At 39.4% G+C, this 21,693-nt stretch overlaps 2 protein-coding genes across 2 annotated transcripts; both read left to right on the top strand.

The window, feature by feature from the left end:
* The first annotated feature begins 1,807 nt into the window (after positions 1 to 1,807).
* vamp2 (vesicle-associated membrane protein 2) lies at positions 1,808 to 11,700 on the top strand. The gene is made up of 5 exons (XM_086309593.1): positions 1,808 to 2,158; positions 5,848 to 5,950; positions 6,213 to 6,371; positions 6,667 to 6,718; positions 6,881 to 11,700. Coding segments are annotated over exons 1-5 (333 nt in total). The 5' UTR covers positions 1,808 to 2,156; the 3' UTR covers positions 6,898 to 11,700.
* Positions 11,701 to 15,347: 3,647 nt separating this feature from the next.
* On the top strand, positions 15,348 to 21,181 carry pcolcea (procollagen C-endopeptidase enhancer a). Its single transcript, XM_086309594.1, has 9 exons — positions 15,348 to 15,726; positions 17,982 to 18,090; positions 18,178 to 18,436; positions 19,502 to 19,626; positions 19,727 to 19,863; positions 19,956 to 20,257; positions 20,346 to 20,423; positions 20,509 to 20,679; positions 20,822 to 21,181. Exons 1-9 carry the CDS (start codon positions 15,638 to 15,640, stop codon positions 20,950 to 20,952), a joined length of 1,401 nt encoding a protein of 466 aa, XP_086165720.1. The 5' UTR covers positions 15,348 to 15,637; the 3' UTR covers positions 20,953 to 21,181.
* Positions 21,182 to 21,693: the final 512 nt, after the last annotated feature.

Genomic DNA, 21,693 nt, shown 5'->3' on the forward strand with positions numbered 1-21,693 from the left:
AAAAAACAAAACATCATAATAACAAGCTGGGTTTTCTCAATTTTTTATTGAGTGCCAGCTGTACAACATGTTCCACATCGTGACTGAGGTCATCACTGTGAAGGGGATAGTTACCAGTGCATAGTTAGCCTGTGAGGGGGTGGGCAGTGAAGTAACGCTGCCTTTTGATGCCACCAAGTGGTTGAGTGTGAGCACCTACAGCTCCTCTGAGAATATGCTGCAGGCTAACAAGAGGATTCTTCAGCTCTGTAACAGTAACCCCAAACACCATAATAAGTTGTATTTGCCAAATTTTAGACAAGCAATCTAGTGCACATTTACATGGTCTTGTTAAATTTTCTTCTAGCGTGACATTTTTATCATGATTGAACCTTATCAACGGACCCAACGCAGAGAATTAAAGAAAACGGGCTGTTTTTCACCATTTCAACCTTACATTTGTTTAGTCTTGCAAGGTATTTCAGTTTGTGTGGTTTATTAATGCAGCAGAACAAGCCCATTGGTGTGTCACATAGGATCATATTAAATTTAACTGCGCTTTGTGTTATTTATTTTACCAAGGATGCCCCCAGTCTTGCACAGCAACACAGTTGTTCATTACACAGATTGTAATGGAAACACTATAGATATATATTTTTAGCCAAAGGTAAAACATAATTAAGGCACATTGATTTCCATACACTGTGTTGATCCTGCAGCAGCGAGAGCAGCTTCCACTCTTTTAGGGTTTATAGTACATTAATTGAACTCTGCCTCGTTATCATCTTCAACTTGGAACATCTTTGAAGGTAATACATTTGGGGCAGCTGTCAAGAGCTCTCAAGACCTACAAACAATAACTATTTTTAAAGGCTGACCTTTAAACTTCCTTAAGGTGTAATTCTACGTCATCAAGATCTAATTGGACCAACCATCACCATCATGGTGATGGTTGGTCCAATTAGGACCAATTAGGACCTTCATTAGAACCTTCATTATTATGAAGTCATTACAAAACACGATAAAATAAAAAGAAAGGCTGCAGAAAAATAATGTTTCAAAACCATTTTTTGTTGCTTGACCTTTCGTTTTACTTAACTTCTACTAATCATCCTTGGGATGTAGGAACTGTCTACAAAGGTCAAGCTTGTACCAGCCTGTCACACATGAACTGTACATATACACGTTACAGTATCAAAGCTATTACAATGCAGATTTATGCCAGTTTGATATATATATATATATATATATATATATATATATATATATATATATATATATATATATATATATATATATATAGTGGAGATATCGAAGATAGGCACGGCTGGCCCAAACTGACAGAAGACTGAACATTACATGAACCCATATAAACTTATAAACACCAGTAACACTATTCTATGAACTTTGGGGCCTTTTATACAATATATATATATATATATATATATATATATATATATATATATATATATATATATATATATATATATATATATATATATATATATATTAACAGCCACATTCATATTTACTATAAATGATAACCTAGGCTACTGCTTATCTCGCCACACCCCCTTTCGAGGAACGCCATTTTGTTGACAGACAGACTCGCCATGAGAAAAAGCTCCTTTCTGAGGAGCTAGAACCCCAAATGTGACCGCAACATGCAATGTATTTAAATGAAACACGAGCAGATCCCCAATAATAGCCCCCACGGTTGAAAACGATGCTTTGTGGGCTCTAAAATGGCGTGTTTGAAGTCTCCGGCCACCCATTTCAACATGAAAGTCGCCGCGATTGACGTCACCGAGCCATCTTTGTCCACCTAATCCAGGCGGAGGGTTATTACACCTTCATTACAGCACGGTCTCCGACAGCACCGGGCTCTAGTAAATAGCCTGTCAGGTGCCGCAAATCTGTAGACATAGAGATAATTTTTAAAAAAGAAAAAAAAGAAGAAGAAATATATAGCGAGGAGACACCTCTCAGTGGCAGATTCAAACTCAGTGCTCCTCCTAGGATATATAGGCAGGCAAACGCCACAATAACCAACCAAAGGCTGCCAGAGGGTAGAGAGGAGCGCAGAAGGCACATCCACATCCATCTGCCAGCCACTTAGCACGCGCTAACATTTCCAGTCCGGATTAGAGCATAGCTGTCTCCCTGCTACCAGGAAAATGTAAGTACAGCTCGCTGATTTTTTTTTTAATTTATTTTTTTTGTCAAATCCGAATTTATTTAATTGCAATTTGGTCCTCACGACTGGTGTTTGGGAGGCTTTGTGGGGATTTGTGGCGTGTGAACAGTGTTCCTCAGCCGTCATAAACCGAGATGGTTATTAATCTCTGCTGTTGTGTTGATCATGGAGAAATATCGCAGTTTGATCTCATTTCACAGCTGTCTCTTTCTGATAATATGACCCAAAAGTGAAGAGGCTAACGCGTCGGCCTAACCTTAGAGCAGACGGTGGGGTCGGGTTTAACTGTTATTAAACGCGTTATTAGCCTTATTTCCAGTGTGTGTGCAGTGAACGTTTTTGTCGACTGTCTTTTTCCTTGTTGTAATTATTATTATTAGTTGTTGTTTTTTTTCTTTTGCCGTGAGCTACATTTGACTTGAGCCAGCACGTACGCATTTTTTTCCAGTTTGGACTGGTTTGATTTGAAAAGGACACCGTCTGTGTGATTATACCCACGGGCTAATTAAAATACATTTATTTATTTCTTATTGTTAATAATAATATTAAGAAGGGAAAAGACGTCGTGTTCTCTAAAGCTGTGTCCCCTTGTTCAACATTTCCAGTGCATTATTCTTCCCTTGCCCAGTCACAGGTGACGATTTGGCCGATTCTAGAAACAGCAAGGACATAACGCTGAACGAGCCATACTAGCTGTTTGACCAGCGCCAGACTATTTGGATAGCCTGTTGAACACACCCTCGACGATTTTCGACGAATACACCATAATACTTGTCAAAGACTGTTATTATTAGCTCTGAATTAGTCTTAGGCCTAGTTTACGTGATGTTTGCAACCTACAGCGGGGGGTGGGGATAGCCTAGCCTCCTACTGTATGTCGTCGATTGTAGTGCGAGGGCGGACAGCTGTATATCTCACCACATTTCATTGTTGTTGGGTCTTCGTGGGTAAATGAAGCATGTAAATGTCTTTCTTCACGCACCTTTATTGTCCATTTTTTGTTGTTTTTGACCGCACGGTGAGAAAGGGTGGGCTGAGGAAAAGTAGCCGCCACAGCCTTCACTGTCAGCATAAGCATAGCAGGCAGTTTTAAGGGTGAAGCAGCCTGGTTCCGACACACTACCTGTCATTTACCAGGGTCGTCGTGCCTGTTAGTGTTTTCTTTTTGGGCTTTGAGTTACATTTGTCGCCATATTTGGTTGTTATTGTGCATTTAAGAGCTTAAAATACATCCTCCCTAATAAGGAACCTCCCCGCCCTCGACGTTGGCAGTGCTGTAGGTGTTTTACAGGCCCGTCCTGCTCGCGGTGAACAGGGATGTTTCGTGTTTCCTGGTCTGTGTGGGTACACGGTCACACATGAAAGTCGTGTAGGTTAGGATCCAGTGCCCAGCATCAAACAGACTGGCACAGATATGCTGGGATCAGACAGTTTAGTGTGGACTGCTGTTGCGCTGTCCAGTGCTGAAATGTCGCTCTCCAGTGCTGAAAATCAGGCGGCATGCTTTTCCGTGACATCGACAAACAGAAATCAATTGCAGAGTTAAACGTCTGTCTATCTGCCAATCTTACTCTGGCTTAAGGAAACCAAGCATAAATGTTGAAAAGCTTCCTCATATCATCAGGGCCCCCCTTAATAAGTCCCATCAGTGTTGCAGCAGCTCTCCACAGGGCAAGACTATTTTTAAAAGCACTATCTTGAAAGAAGGTTAAATATATATTTAGCGTTCATAGGAAAACTGACATTAGCAGTGGACTGTAGACCAAACTGCATCTTTTATTAAATGTTTTTTTTGTTTTTGTTGTTTTCACTGATTACAATCTCAAAGTGCGATTGAATTGGAATACTGGCACACAGATTGCTGATAGAGTCATTTATAAAATAACTATGTCTCCTTTTTTAATGTATTAAAATGAAAACAATATATCCTTTGTTAAAAAATACAGAGAGCATGAAATCACTTTATTTAGTTTATTTTCAGTTTGTTTTCTTAACTTTAAAACTTTAAAGGTTTTAGATTATGTTCTGAAGTTGCACACAGATGAGAAATGGTTGATCAAATCAGCAGCACACAGTTTTCGCAGGATGTGAAAGCTGGTGAGAAACCTCATCACAGCACTAGCAGCTCTTCTTGGTGCTAGTTTAGAGGTGATGACAGTGTGAACCTCTGTACACATTACACCTTTATGGTGGGACCCATTGGAAAGTTGGAGGGAGCTCATAGTAATTATATATATATATCTGTGCAACTTTATTGTACATTCATGCCTGTAAATATACAGTTATAGAATAGTAGTCATACTAGTCTGATAAAATAAAATAATATCAGTATTTTGCACATGTTTGTATTTTAAGGCAAATAATATTATTAATATGACATTTAGCTGTTATAATTTTTCCTTGGCGACTCATAGGGACCACCAGCAGCACCACGTAAACTATTTGAAAGGATTTGTTGTTGTTAAAGGATTAGTCATTTGTGAGTGTGCAGAGGTGACCTTTATACAGAGTTTCCCCTCGCACTAGTGAAGTAGCTCAGTTACAGCTAAGGTATATTTCTCGTAAGATGCTACAAGCTTAGCTTTATCATAGAGTGTTTGTTCACGATCTTACTTTGTGGTCATTGATTTAGTTTGGATTTATAGAAGCAAATGGTAAGCATTAGATCACACTCCATCTAAGTATTTTCAACACTTTCTCACTTGCATTTCAGGAGTTGTAGCGACCGCGTTATACATTCTACATCAAGCTGTATAATGTTTAAAGGTTATGTTTAAAATAGCCACAAACTATTCCTGACAAAAATATTAAAAAGTATATTTGCGGTTGTAATTTGCGCCTGATGCCCATTCATTCTCCATCTCAGTCATGAGATGCGTGTCATAGAGGATTCAAAGTGGATATTTTTTATTTCTATTGATATACTACAAAAACTATGGATATACCTGAATCACAAGTAGTGTAGCAGCACAGAAAAGGCTAAAGTTTCAAATAGATATAAATGACATTTGCATCAGCGGTGACAAATTTAAGTATTTTTCACTAAGACAAAAAGAAGCAGAGAAACTATTCTGAAACTGCCATGTGGTGGAACTCTGCACAGGAGGTTTAGAAATGGCAATGATGAAGAGACATCTGGGTTGGGATGTAGGGTCATTTTACCCAAACTGTTTCACTATTTGGGCCCTTTTGACTTTATATATATATATATATATATATATGTATATATATATATATATATATATATATATATATATATATATATATATATATATATATATATATATATATACATACATACATATGTTGACCTTTTAGCGGTAAATGACACTCCCACTCTGTGAAATGACACTCTCTCACTGTGGTCACCGTTTGTACATAATGTCAAAGAACAGGCTCATCTAGCCCAAGAGGACAAGTTCAGTGGATTGATATATACTAGCATATAGAACTGACACATTGTGAAACCTCCACATCTGTTGCATCACACTCGATGGCCTCTTTAGGTTTTTGTGAAGATTTTGGGGAGCATGACTCATTCTTTTGTAGACTAATTTTCACCGCATCACAAAAAAAACACTTGTGGCTTTTTTTCCATTTCTGTTGTAGAGTAATGTGGGAATTTAACATGATGAACATGCTATTGAATATTTGCATTTGTTTATCATCAGGTCTGCCCCAGCCGCCGGAGCCCCTGCACCAGAGGGAGGGAATCAGCCTCCCAACCTCACCAGCAACCGCCGTCTGCAGCAGACACAGGCACAGGTGGATGAGGTGAGTACAGTGCAAACACACAGCCAGGCATTCATGCTTTTCATTTCATTCATTCATTCCTCACATACTAAAAAAAGAACTGAAAAAAATGAACATTTAATAATAAGTAGTGGGTTTGACTCCTCTATCATTTCTCCAAGTCTTCAAACAGCTTTTGCTATAAAAATATATAAACAATATCCTATATCTAGTAACCCTTACATGCAGTCATGTTGTGTTGATGGCCGATTACACCACACTGCTCTGTGTGTTTCCCCCCCAGGTGGTGGATATCATGCGTGTAAATGTGGACAAGGTTCTGGAGCGTGATCAGAAGCTGTCAGAACTGGACGACAGGGCCGATGCCCTGCAGGCTGGAGCCTCTCAGTTTGAGACCAGCGCTGCAAAACTGAAGAATAAATACTGGTGGAAGAATGCCAAGGTGAGGTCATGCAGACATCCTTACTTGAATAGCAAATGTCTGTCTGTTTACAGACAAAATGAAAAAAAAAGAAAAGAATAAAAATCAAAGTGAAACAGAAAGCCTCTGCAAACATGGAGCCAACTACAACCATCAGTTTCTGCTATAAACTTTGCTCTTGAGCCTAATTTTGTGTGTCACTGGTAGAAATTATATGTGTGCTGTATGTGATATTTATGTGATATTGATATTTTTAGTGCTTTAAAGAGTTTTTATTAAAAATCTCTGTTTTTTTCTGGAAATCTGCTGATTACAGATGATGATTATCCTGGGTGTGATATGTGTGATTGTCCTCATCGTCATTATTGGTAAGAAGCACACTGATATTTTCTATAACAGATATAACAGTTATTTCAATGGTGTTATTTATTTGTAATACACATACATTTCTTTGTAGTTGCCTTTATAATCTCCTAACCCATGCAGCGATTTACCCTCCTTCACCTCTCCTCTCTTCTATGTCTCTACAGTGTACTTCAGCACCTAAGAAGAATTGCTCCTACCCCAGTCTGATCCTAACTTCCTTGCTACAGAAAAAAAAACAACCTCGAATTGATGACAAAATTAACTGCAGATGATTAATTTACTCTCTCTATATATAATTACATCTCCCCAATTAGCCTTGATATAACACCCCTAAACCCGTCAGGGCCCCCACGGCTCCCCCACTTCCACCACCTCGCCTCTGGACCCCTGTCAATATTTGTCCTGTGAGTGTGTGGCCCTGTCTCCTTTCTGGGTACTCTTGGCTTTTCTAACCTGCCATACTGAGAACCAAACACTTGTGACGATGCATCAACAGAAAAGGAAACAACGATTGGCGATAATTGTTACATAACTGATATATATATAGTTCTTTGTAGAGTTTTATTCTGATATATACCGTTTTGTAGGTGTGTGTGTGTGCGTGCGGTGCGTGTGCATTTTGTACTTTTTATTTTTTGTATTAATTTTACGTATGCTTCAGCGGTAACTACTGCCTATTAATCGAAGTGTGTACTTTTTGCATGTTTTTCATCATCTTTCCGTCCCCTTGCTTCTCCTCTCTTTTTGGTGTATTTTTGCACAGTGGAGTTCGCCTCCATTCAACTGGGATACAAATTTTCATCTTGTCTGGGTTACTCGCATCCAGCAAAACAAGCCAGAGAACTAAAACTTGCATTTAAAAAAAAAAAAGTGACATCAAGTTACAGAAATTGGAGCTAATCTGCAGAAAGAACTGCCCTTAGAAAATCTCCAGGTTACTCCTTGTTCGGCTCAGGATTTCGATAACTTGATGCCGTGAAAAACAAAAATCAAGTCTTAGCTTCTTTTATGGCTTTTTGAGCGATTTAACGCTCACTGATAATCCATCAAGCGTACAAATAATGCATGAATTGTGAAACTGCTCTAATAATCATCACCCCTCCGGACCCCTTTCCATGTAATCCTCCCATTAACCTCCATTTCTCTTTTGAAATTTCCCTCTTGAATAACTTTCATCTGTTGCGTCTTTTATGCCCCCACCCCACCTTCTGTCTCTCGGCATGCTTGGACACCTCAATTTCTTGTGATAATTTCGAAACTGCCATAGTACATTTGGACCAATGTCTGTAGATGTTTCTTTTTTTATTTAAATATTACGTAGTGTCTTATTTCGAAAACATTCCTTCATTGCAGTCTAGTGCAAACGCTCTTACTGTAGCACATGTAAGTGTAAGTATCTTGAAAAAAAAAAAGTAACAAAAAATGCGATGAACCTATTGTCGAAAACGTCAGTCGTGCAAACCACTGGAGAAAAAAGTTAAATAGCTGTAAGGGTACATTTTCAATAGGCAGGATTAGACTTTGAAACTGTCCAGATTATTTTTTTAGAGGTATTATCTTACACACTTACACTTATATTCTGGAGATGTATTCTGTGAAGGTACCGTTGTATAAATTGTTGAATTCGCACACAGCAACGTTTCCCCAGTGTGGACACTAAAAGGCCTTAGTCTTAGTCTTCAGTCACTTTTTTTCAGTAAGTGTCAATTATTTCCAGTCACACAATCTCCCCCCATCCCCCTCACACTTTTAGTAGGTGTGGAGGGACTGCAGAAGAGGAGTCTGCTTCAAATGCACAAGCTACCTTGTTTTTGATGGCGCTGTCTGGCTCTTCCATAGCCTGGCCAAAGCAGGTCCTGGTGCAGTAAAAATCAAAGAAACAAACAAAAAAAAAACCTCTCCACATGAAGAGCACATTATAAAACAAGACAATTCAGCCTTGTAGATTTAGCAACAGGGACAGGGGCTAATTAGTCAGATTCACAGTTTTAGATTTACTTGAGCAGTTTGCTAACCTTCAAAGGTTAGCTAGCGACAAGACAAGTAAGTCACAATTTAAAAAAAACAAACAACAAACAGTAGCATTCCTAAGACGAGCATTTTGCTAGAGCAGTGGTTTGTCTCGGTGTGTCTCCCTATAGTCAAGGCCTTTTTCTTTTTTAAATATATAGATTCTATTTTTTAATTATAGTATATTTTTGTGTGAAACAGACAGGTAAAGAGGAAGTGTGCAATCAGTACCATTTGCTGCTAACTGGCAGCGAGCTCCTCTTTACCTCTGTCTGCTGTGTTTTTTGTAATTCAGCTCTGTGCGTTACACACTGCCAAGCATCAAAGGGAGAGGCTTCTGTTATCGCAGTTCTTTCTTTCATTGGTGCCCTCACTGGTTTGGTCTTGAACTCTTACGTAACTTGATTTCGGCATCTAACTCCTGCGCGTGACCATTTCGGCTATTCTAGGAGCAGGAGAGCAGGGCAATATAGATGCACTTGATTTCTTTTTTTTTAATTTTCAGACACTGTGGGACACTAAGGCCTTTTACACATTTCATTTCTCAAAACCGCCGAAAAGGTTTCGCTCTCAGCTGCGGGATGATTTAGAATTTTCCCTTGAGGTTGTGGTGAATTAAAGTTTATATTGCGTTTAGAGAAATGATGTACCGGCCTAGCATTGATAAATGCTCAACAGGAAACCGCTCAGTTTATCCTTTACTGCCACTGATGCCACAGTCCTGAAATTTAGTTTTGAAGGAAATACAGCATTTCAGAGCAAATGTGTATAAAGCCTTAGCAGCCTTGTGTCTTTTTATCTTCCCCACCACCTGAGTAAACCAACCTGCCCCTCTTTGCTCAACTCACTTTTCGAAATTCCTTGTCTGCGCGTGTGAGTGTATGTGTGCACAAGTGCTTTAATGTGTATGTGTGTGTGTGTGTGTGTGTGTGCATGTGTGTGTGTTAGAATAGCTCAGTCTTGGGAATATCCCCAGTTTATCCTGACAGATTAGGCCGCTTAACTCTCAGAGTGAAGGCACGTTGTTTCCTTGATCACTGAAGTACGATGAACAGAGAGGTTACCAGAACTGTTGGCCCGTTCCAACCTTAACACCCCCCCCACATACACATATATTTATCCCCAAACAAAGCAAAAGCAAACCACAGAAGATTACCAAAGACCAGAATTCCATGCTTATGCTGCCAATTGCCATCAAAAACAAGCGGATAGGAAGATGTTACCCAAGCTATCCCAGTCTGTCTCAGATAGCTTACACCCTTACTCTACCTATAGGAACTTTGAACTCGTACACACTGTTTATGTGTGTACGAGTGTGTGTGTCAGTTACGGCTTGTGAGTGTGCCATCCTACTAAACGTATGCAAGTTAAACCAAAACTTGAGGACCGCATGCTTCAAATCTCAAAACTACATTAGCCTTCCCCTAATTATGTGTATCCAGGTTTGAGGAGCTTCTTTAATCTGTAACTAGTTTGTAGACACATGATCCTATAACTAATTATAGCACAAGTCTTCTTTTTTGTGTGTCTCCACAGTGCTGCCAATTTTTCAGAAGACATAAAAATTAAGATACAAACTACAGCTATTAGACAAACCCGAGAAAAACAGTGAAATCTGCATCTGTTTGGTGTTGTAATATGGGGGTGTTTTGGGGATAAGGGGTCCATATCCTCAGGTTTAAGCCACTAGTAAATTTACCATAATATGTACAAGGACAAAAACTGCATGAGAAAAAGTAAAATTGGATATTTTTGGCAATATCAAATCATCATTGGGTTACAGATGTAGTCCTTTTAGCCATCTTACAGGAGTTAACCATACAGTGGACTGAAGTGGTATAACACTACTGATTGGGGTAGGATTTGTGTGTTCTCCATAAATCCAGCTGTTGTCCCGTGAGAGCTCAACCCTATTGGTCACAATAGTGAAAACGAAGTGATTGCTCTCTTTTTCTGTTGCTTTACTGTCTGTATGAAAAGAAGTGTGCATAAATTTGAACACCGTGGCACTTTCTTCTTCTTTTTAAAATGTTGTGACTCATTCATTTTCAAGCGGGATGGGAATATGATTCACTGGTGAATATTGTCTTACGTCAGCCTCAAGGACCGTTCAGTGATCTCAGTGCTGTGTTCAGGTCATTTAGGGGGAATAAGTGTTTGGAGCCCTTTTTTTTACAGGGCTCTTGAATTTGTAATTCAAATTTTGAAAGCAAACGAGCAAGAAAGAAGGAGACCAACGCAAAATCCGCAACCTTATTGAAATGTTTGCCATTAAGCCCTAAAGGGGGTGAACGCAGCAATAGGAGGGAACCTTTTGAGTCTCTGAATGTTCTTTTGATGGCTATCAATTCACAATATTCTACTTAACATATGTTAACATGTTTCTTTTGTTCCTTTTTTGAAACCAAATATTGTGTTTTTATTTTGCATCAGTTTAGTAATAACTCCAGATGTCACTGAGTTTTTGTGTGTCAGCACTGATGGGTAAAGGTAAAGAAAATGGGAAGTTAGAAGGGCAGGGGAAAGTATTTTTACCTTTCAATAGTCCAGAGTGCTTAGAATGACTCTACAGTTTACATCAGATTGCTGTTTGTATCTACCAGATATATTTTTTGTTTAAATCAGTTTATTTTTGAGGAAAGACTTTTCTTTCTTTTTTTTTTGTCTTTTTGGGAGTGGGTTTTCTGAGATGATGGTCCATATTGCCCCTGGTCATCTGGCCTTACAGGAGGGACAGGACTGGAAGATCACGGGCAATGTGCTGGGCTGTATGTTTTTTCTCTGTTTGCTTTTATTTATTGATACATTTATTGTGCTGTCATTTGGTATGGGATTAGAAACTTAACAAGGTTGACTCAACGCAAAGGAGAGGAGACTGAATGAGAAACTAAAGTACATAAAATAATTGTAGTGTAAATCTATCAATGTCTTATTATATTGATGAACATCATGAAATATATGTATATTGGAAAAACTGTGTCTATGACAGCTTGTGCTTTCATTTGTGCTTCCTGCGCTTTGTCCGTGTGCAACAATGGGGAAATGCAAATGTGACTGCAAATCTGGGACCTGTGTGAATAAGCATACAGTTATTACCAATGCAAATGATATCCTTAATTGATCCTTAGTATATGCAAGAGTGCCAAAAAAGACTATGTTAAGACCTGAAGTCAGAAAAATGTGCACCTCTGCATCCATTCAGTCTGGTTTATAGTCTCTTTTTAACTCCTTAAACTCACATTAAGACTCTCGCATCACTGAAAACTAAACAGCATGCACAACCAGTTGCATGAGCATATAAATGAGCTAAACTATAATGTAGCTCGTTCACTGTAGTTAGACTAATAAAGTAGGCACAAAACTTACGCCTCCATAGTAATTACGCACACTAAATTCTGTATCAGAAAAGTAAGTCTCTTGAAACCAGAGGGCAAAAATACAAACTGTCAGGTGTGGCTGAGACACTCATGTACATCACAGAATGGGATTTTGGGGGGGTTGCTCTCTAAAAACTTCTAACAACCTGCCAATATCTAATTAGGGTTTTGGAACCAGGGAAACCTATGAAGGAGTATTAGGATCATATTAAAGTTGAAATTTTGAGAACATAAATAGAAATTTTAATAGTAAAGCCACAATTTGTGAGAATGTACTACTTTTTGTGTCAGGTAACAGATAGATAATTTCTCTTTTAGCATCTGGTAACCAAGTAAGTATCGAAAATTAACAATTTTATCTTATTGCCGACAATTTTATTCCAAGATCAAGCAGTATTTTACCTTTATTCTCGAATTTTCTACTTAATTCTAATAAATGCTCAATCAAAAAACCAAAACGTTATCATCGTCGTTTCCGGTGGCTTTTATTTTGAAGAGTAGCTAAAGCGGTCATATTTCTTGCTATCGGTTCACTAAATATGAATTTCCTAGCCCACATATGTAATAAAAGAAGAAGAAGAAAGCTCTCCAGCAAGCGCTAGCTCTAAATTAAGCACATAAAAGCAAAGCTTCATTTTGCACATTATTATCATGGCGCTGACTCTTTCCAATTGCTTCGTCAGCGCAAAACAGGCTTTCTGACAGAGTGGCTAAATGAACGACTGCACACGCTTCAAATGGAACAACTTGGACGAAGAAACAGAAAATGAGCTGCTATCACTCCGAAGATGATGAAACAGAAAGAGGGGGGATAGACCATTGTTGTTACACGACTTCACCATCTATTTGTGAGGGCGGCGATAAGAAATAACACTGCACCCAAGATGTAGCTTCACGTTTTCACCGCTGGGTGTCGCCCTGTCCTCTACAACATTACTTCACGTACACTACAGACTGAAATTACTCACACTAAACTACTTGCCAGCATGCAAAAGCATAGATGCTGGCTTGCAACACTTCGTTTATATCACCTCTGCATGCAACCAGCTACATCGAGATCTGTGAGGGTAACCACTGCTCTATTTGCGCACTTAGAGTTTTCTTTTCAGATGTTTCCTCATGCAAGCGTCTTGTTTTTGTTTTGATGGTGTTTATTATTTGAACTCATTTCTACAGATGGATATAGTTAGCTATTTTCTAATCTGTCTAACTTGTGCTTTTTATTTCTGTAAACCACATGTCTGCCACTGCAGCATAAGGGAAAAAGCATGCATGTGAAAGGAATTAACTTTCTAGCTGAATACTGTCATTACCATGACTCGGACTTACTGGCAAATAATGATGTCTCCTGAGCAGCTACCATAAAATGTGAGGGAAGTCAAGTATTAGGTGTGACATTTGAGTTGCCGTTAGATCTGACTTTAGTGAGACATCCTGTTATTGCTGTGAGCTTTTTGGCTCATTCACTGGAATATCTTATTTTCCCCATAAAACGCACAATGAAGTGCATCCAGGAAAAAGGCTATTATGCCTCAACGACTTCCCTCCTGAAAAGTGACAAACTCAGACAAAGCAGGACACAGTCATTCCAAGTCACCTCTGCATGTGCTTCCATCTAGTTATCACTGAGATCCTATGAGAGTTGGTCCTTACTGCAACGCACCACATGATTTGAGGAATGTTTTTTTTCTTCTTTTTTTAAAAAAAAATGTGTGGAGTGAATTTGTGAGGAACCATATTTAAACAGAACAGATGGCTCCACAGTTGCTTTAAAATCATCAGTTTGGATCCATCACCTTTACAGATGGATTCACACAACTGCACGCATTCTGGTTTTGGTTTTTTTTTCCTCACCTCTGAAGCGCAGTGTCACGTTAAATTGTGTTTCAGAGTTTAAAAAGAGAGGGAGAGAGATTAACAGCTTGCAAAAGGAAATGTGTGGATGTAATAACAGTAATGTGCTGGCTCAGGGAGGAGGCATGGACGTGACCTAACTCCAGGGTGCGTACCAAAAACAACTTTTCACTTTTCTGGGACTGTCTCGCTGTCAAACTGTTTTAAGTTTGTTTTCCATTTTTCTCAGTCAGCGCACCCCTCCTCTTTTGCCTCAGCCATCCGTTCACTACAAGTCATCTCCTCCCCCGCTGCTGTTCCCTCTTGACTCCCCAGCAGGAATGTGGGGCCAGCTTGGAGGACTCTTTCAGGAGTTACAGCAGAAACCTACACTCTTACGGCTTAAAGGTCACTGTTACTCCCACACATATTGGCAGCGGCTGCATGGTTGTGCAGACGTCGTACACTCCACCCCCCCACCCCCCACCCCACCCACCACCACCACCACCACCAGCAGACTCCTGTGCGCCTTTGCATTCCTTCCCCCGCTGACTCTTATCAGAGCCTTTGGGGTTAAACACAAACACAACACAGCACAACTGGGGAATGCTCATTTCTCTAACTGCAAAACAGACAAGCACCAAATCTGTCAAAAGTTTGGAAAGCATGTGGCACAAAACCTCTTTCAAGCAATCTGGAACGCCACAATGAGATCTGAACTATAAAATCTTACTAAACATAAAAAAAGAAAGAAGAGAAAAGAAAAAAAACTTCTTTGTGGAAATATCTTTGTGATTTTACAGACTGTCTGGACCTTTTCCCTCACAGTTTGATCAAGATGTCCACCTTTGTAGTCCATAAAAATTTATCATTTTACATCAGCGTACCCTCCACAGGCCTCAATAACGCAGGCGAAAGAGTTGGCTCATTACTGAATCTCAACAGAGAAAGGATACTCCCTCCTCTCAAGTGTTATTCTTGCCTTGGTGGCAAATAAACAGTCCTTGAGTCAATGGAGCCAAAGGAGCTCCTGGGGCTTAGGGAAATAAGAGCATCAGGTTTATTATCATTCCTATTAGAGCTTATTTTGACTCCCACATGTATTTTTCATTCAACTAAGGCTATTTTTTTTAAAGAAAAACATTCTGTTTTGCAAATTAAAGGTCTCACATCATGCTGTGGAATGTAAAGATTTACGGGCCTTCCTGTGCACGTACAGCCCATACAGCCTCAGGCTTTGCCTCTACCTGTGCCCTCTCTGTAATCAGGAGTCAGACGCAAGCTGGAGTTCATTTTTCCTGAACTTTTAGGCATTTAAAGGTCCAGAAACATCCAGAAACAAAACTTTCCAGACTTCTGATACTGGAGCCCTTTGCTCCTCCTTCCTAGATGCTCACTGAGACTGAGACCAGACTTACTCTGGAAGAAACATCTGGCTCAAATTAAAGCCTTCTCCTCCGTCCCTCGCCACTCACGTCATCCCCCCCCTCATGGTTATTTTTTGCAACTTTAGCCCTTTCATCCTTATTGTCCATCTCTTCGTCCATTCTTGCCCCCCTACTCATTCATTCTCTCCGCCCATTCCGAGCCTCCTCCTCCTCCTTCTCCTCCACTTCCTCCTCCTCTGTCTTTCACCTCTTGCCTCCTGTTACCATCTTCCTTTTCTGCAAATAGTCTGGTTTGCTTTTTGTACGCAGCATCATGAAGCCAATGAGCCATATCTGGGGTCTCTCCTTGGTCTTGTCTCTGAGTTTGGGATGGACAAAGGCCCAACAGACAAATTTCACCAGGTGAGGTTGCATTTTAAACCATTTGTGATCGAGAACCTGCAAAAGAAAGGTTCTTCTTGAAATTCACTCTGATCCTCATATGCAGATATGTGAGGTGAAGATACTTTTGTTTATTTTAACAAATATCAACCAGGATAAAAAGGCTCTTTGAAATGATCTTTACTATGACATTTTAATTCAGTCCTGCTTCTGTACATTCTTTCCAGCTGACTGTTTAATTGGGCACAGAGCTGTCCTGTTGGTTTTGGGCTCATGATGTGTGGCGCACTGAGTTTGCAAAGGCTGAGGTGCCACAGATGTTAATGCTTTCAGCTCTGCCTGTGGGGTTGAATCAGAGAAACTTGGCTCTGATTCTGTGCATTTAGGCTGTAATCAGCAGCTGTCTGACTTTGCTGAGGTTCTGCTGTCTGAGCCCTAGTCTGGGAAAACAACAACGTTATGTTTCAATCTAATTTTAGTTTTCTAATTTTGGTTGTCCACGTTGCTGTTTTTGCCTCCTTACAATTTGTTTACTTCCTCTAAAATGAGGCATGATTGAAAGATGTTTTATATTTCTTAAAAACTTGAACTCTCCAAAACTCTCTACACCACTAACTGTAAAATATCCCTTAACAGAAATGACTTCATAATAACTGACATTTTTTCAGTGGCTCCTAGTTTTACAAATGTATCCTTGCCAAAATAGGACATTTTTCTTCCTGGAAAGTACATTTTGACAAAGTGTCCAAAACCTGAGCGTCAGCTGTAAAATCCCCAGTACTTTTCACTGGCCTACAATTATTCAACTCTTTACTTCAAGCTACTGACTAGTCACTACATAGTTATGGACTACCAAAGCACTCAAGTTTAAAAAAATACAAATTAAAAATTAATATGTGCAACCACTGTGATGGTATTGTCTCTAACCCCTATTAAATTTAGCTAGTTAGCCTCTGTTAGCTGCACACAATATCAAAGTCAGTCTGAGTCAAACAGTTATTTGATGTAAATACGCACATTGCACAAATGCAAGAACATCTCTATTTAACAAGCATTACAAATCTTACCTCGTGGGTAAACTAGTTACAACAACTTAGATAGTTTCCAACACCAAAGATAACAGATAATGTTAACTAGCAAGAAGAAGGAAATACCCACCTCTTTCTTGTTCATGTAAAGTGTTGTTTTGTCCAAGGAACACATTGGGGATCAAAAGACACAAACATGATAACCAGTTTACATTAGTTATGCTAGCCCAAACTCAAACCATGGCTGGTTAGTTCAAACTCTGTTAAGTTTGAAAATCTTTTACTGTATAAATGGACTAAGAAAAAGGCAGTTGTGTGACTGGGTAGATGAGGCTTGTATAAGAAAGCCCTTTGAGTGCTCAAATTGAATAGAAAAGCAAACTATAGGTACAAGTCTATTTAAAACACACAAATAATGACAGGTAATTTGGGAGCAATTTATCTTACTAAAATGCTATTCAACATGTGGCTATAAGATCTGCGAATGAAACCACCAACCTTTAGATTAGTGGACCTTGGCGTCTCCTATTGGTAATGGAAGTCCAGCTGTGAAGCTTCAACATTAGCAAAAGGCTAATGACTTCAATCAATCAAAAGTTCAGATTCCTATGGGGACGATAATTGACAAAAGAAAATCGCTATGTAAACCCACACGTTTACCCACACCCACCATTTAATCAGAAGTCTTTTTGCAATCACAAGATTTTCCTCTTGCTGGACTTTAAAAAGAATGCAAAGTACTTCTGCGCTGGCTTCTGTCTTAAGAGCAGAAAGCCACAGCCATGTTTTATATACAGTCTCTGGCTCTATTTCCTGAGGTACAGCCAAGCTAAGACTATAAATCGATTTATAGGCTTTATAAATGACTGATATAGAGTAAACAAGGGTCTGTCAAAAGAAGTCATCTTAACTTAATTATGATCCTGTTACAGAGCTCAAGTGCTGACTCCAACTTGATTGAAGTGTGATTATTGTTGTTTTTTTCATTCTTTCCCTGTTTTAGTGTCAATTAAGCAGCAGACTTTAATTAAGAAAAACATTGCAAGAATACATGTAGCAACATCTGCACCCTGCGATTAAATCATCATATAATGAAAATTTCCATCTTCTTACACTAATTTCTTCCAGTAAATTCCCACAACAACAACCACAACAGCCAAGAGTTCATTTAGAGAGACAACTAGAGGATGTTAGTCCTTTTAGGACTCTGCTTGAGATTCCCATTTCTCACTGACTCCTTTACCACAGGCCTGTGTTCTACTGCGGAGGAGACATGGTTGCTGAATCAGGCTTTGTTGGAAGTGAAGGGTTCCCAAGCTTCTACAAACCAAACAGCAAATGTGCCTGGCGCATCACTGTGAGTCACTCTCCCTTCCCCAAGCCTGAGTTCTCCAGCTTTTCCAAGCTTTCTGTGTCTGACTCATGTGATCTCGATGCTTTCCAGGTCCCAGAGGGAAACGTGATAACGCTCTCCTTTCGCATTTTTGACCTCGAGGCTGACTCACAATGCCGCTACGACTATCTGGATGTTTACAATGGACATTCCAACTTGGTGCAAAAACTGGGTCGCTTTTGTGGAACTTTCCGACCTGGAGCGCTCATTTCAACCACAAACATGATGATGCTGGAGATGGTGACTGATGACGAGACGCAGAGTCGAGGATTTCTGGCCTATTTCAGTGCAGTCAAACCCTACGTATCTGGTATGTGGTCACATGATGAAGCTGTTTTGTTTTTGTGTTTTTCATTATAATGCCATGTATGCATTCCCAAATAATCCCAGTGCCTGAATGTAGCATATATTTTTGGACTTCGTATCCATGACCACAATTTCTAATGAGGTAATTTTGCCTTAAATTAAAGTTAAGCTTAATTAAATAGTTAATCTCCTCTTCTTCTTGGCCTCTTGCCTGCTCAGCTTTAAGTGGTGGCAAACCTAAAACCAAAGTAATAATAATAACAATAATAATAAAACATTTGAAAGCACTGCAGAGGTTCTCAATACACATTAGTTTAACAACATTTATGACTCCTAAAATTTTTATAAATCCCAGATTAAGCCTGTTTTGGATTTAAACTATTAAAAATGACTATATTCTTTAAAACGATTGGCAAGTGCAGCTTTCAAAGTTTAGGAATGAAGTGTTTACAGTGTTAAAGAAAACAGGAAGTTTCCCACCTCATCCAGCTTTCACAGTACTGTTGTAAGGGAGCAGAATAATAAGTAGTGAATTTCTTTGCATTAAAACCTTCAATAGCAAATTATTACTGGTAATTAAAGTAACCTCTGGCAAATGATCTGAAACATATCATTAAAAGTAACAGGAGGCAGAACCATCGACAGTCTGGATTCAGCAGATAGATGTTGAGTATCAAGCCTGAGATTAGTCTTCAGACTTTTCTTTTTTGTTTGGAAGAGCTTATAATTAAGCTTCAATAATATGCTTCAAATGTGACCCTGAGTCATGCTGCACCAGCGACCTCCAGCAGTACCCTGGGGGCTCATCAGAAATTGTGTAATAATAGTAGAAGGGGGGCCGGAATAGAGGCCAAAGTATGATGCTACACCCCTGAGCTTGCACAATGTGTTTTAAAAAGTGTTCCAGCCAACAGGCTAGATTATTAATAACAGCTCAAAATGTTGAAATTTATATCTTTGTTATAAATGTGAAATGTCTTATTTGATATTAATGGTGCAGACAGCTTTAAGAAAAATTTACAAGTCTCTTCATTTAGCACCCTAATGGAGTGTTTACGGCTTGTTTCAGACGAACAGTTCTGTGGGGGGAGGATGACAAAAGCCCAGGGAGAGATCAAGACACCCAACTGGCCCGACAAAAAATACGAACCAGGAACAAGCTGCTCCTGGCTGATCACTGTGGAGCCCAATATGGTCAGTGGCAAGCTGACTCGCAGTGTGCAGCCACTGTATAGTCCAAAGTTCCTTACTTTGATTAATTGAATCTTTATACTTGTGTCTCTTTGGATACCAGGTGATCCACGTGAATTTTGATAAGTTTGCCGTGGAGGATGACGCTTATTGTCGCTTTGACTATGTGGCATTCTTTAATGGCGGAGAGAGGGATGACTCACGTCTGATTGGAAAATACTGTGGCGATCAGGTCCCAGAGTGAGTGACAGAAATTTCTGAAGCCTTTAAAGTCGTTTTAAAATAGCCATTTCTAATTTTACACCTCATCCTTTTTCCTGTCTCGTTCCTAGACCTATTGTTACCAGCGGAAATGTGCTACTGGTCCAGTTTGTGTCAGACCTCAGTGTGACGTCTGATGGGTTCCTCGCCCACTTTACCAGCATCGCACGTGGTTCTCAGATACCAACAGTCAACTCAGGACAGACTACAAGATACAGTCCTCCAGTACCTTCTGTCAAACCTGCACATCCTTCTACCCCGATAGAAACAACCACCAAATATGTGCCAGCTCCTGTCCCTAGGTCCACTCCGAGCCCCAAACCAGTCAAGCCCACTAGAGACCGTAATGCAAAGCCAAATGGAAAGAGGCCTGGTAGGTAAATGTACAAAATAAAAATAAAAAAGTTAACAACTAGTATCACTAAAAACATATTATTTCTTTTTCACTATTTTCTTATTAGTGCCTCAAAATCCACTCTGTGCCAAAGCCTGTAAAAGAAATGGAACAATCAAGACTAGTTTCTGTGCCAGTGAATTTGGTAAGTTTCCTGCTGTTGACATATATACACACACATGCATTATCAATCAGATGTTGCGTTCTGACTGACCCCACCTTTTTTCCAGTATTAACTGGGAAGGTGACCTCTGTGGCCCCGAGGCCCCGAGGTGCTATTCAGATTACTGTGTCCCTCATCAAGGCCTACAAAGCAGGCCGGCTAACCATAACACAAGTTGGAGAGACCATGTCAGTTAAGCTGATGTCGCAGTGCAAGAAGTGCCCGCTGTTCCGCAAAGGTGGGTTGTTGCTTATTTTTTAATTCGTATTATCCAGGTGCCGGAGATCAGCAGTATCGTCTTTAACTCAACAAACATAACCTCATTTAATCTTAATGTTTGTGGGGTTTTTTGGGTTTCGTTTTTTTTTTCATTCTCACAGGTGTCAACTACATCATCATGGGTCAGGTGAATGAACAGGGACAAGGTACCCTGGAACCCGGTGCATTCACAGCTCTCTACAAAGCCCCACACCACAAATTGTTAATGAATATCAGCCAACAACCCTGTTAACCTCAAATACCCGTCCAGACCAGAAAATGGAAACACAAATCTAGACATTTTAATGTGAAATGCAGCTCTTTCAAAGCACTATATATATGTTATACAGGAATACATAACTTCAGTGTTGTACCGCAAAATAATTAAAAGGAAGGCAATTGTAATGTCTTATTCAAAACTCTGCCAAACCTTATGTTTGTAATTTATAACTGAATAAAGGTTTTATATCTCTTTCATTTTATCTGACTGGCTACTTTGTGTGTGTGTATCAACTGTGACACTTAATATTAGAATGATGTCTCTGACTCCACCTTGTGGATTTAAAAAGTAAGAGCAACCTGCACATTATGAATCGGATAATCATGGCTCTAGATGAAGAAAATGTATTGTCATTCATAAACACAGAGACCAGTTTACCTTCATTTTTTTTTCAATATTTTTTTATTCGAAGATTCTGAAGCCAGGAATGACAAAGTCAATTTTCGAAAGATATATCAAGAAATTCCTCAATTTTATTAACAAAGGAAATGGAATTGCTCACTTTTTCTCTGCCGTTTTTGTAGCTTGCAAAACCATCTGAACCACTGAATACTTCTAGGGCCAGGGTCTGGCAGACTGACCTTATATTTGAGATCCGTGGTTCCTATTAAAAATCTCAAGAGGTGATAAAGTCTAAAGTCTTTGGTCAAAGAGTCTAAATCAAGATGTCACGTTTTTCAAAAAGGTTTCTACAAATTCCTGTTCTGACCTCAT

This window comes from Aulonocara sp. 'chitande type north' Nkhata Bay, linkage group LG10 (assembly GCF_057382095.1).
Source record: "Aulonocara sp. 'chitande type north' Nkhata Bay isolate Kocher_YH1m ecotype deep benthic linkage group LG10, A_spYH_male_GT1.1, whole genome shotgun sequence".
NCBI classification, from domain to species: Eukaryota; Metazoa; Chordata; class Actinopteri; order Cichliformes; family Cichlidae; genus Aulonocara; species Aulonocara sp. 'chitande type north' Nkhata Bay.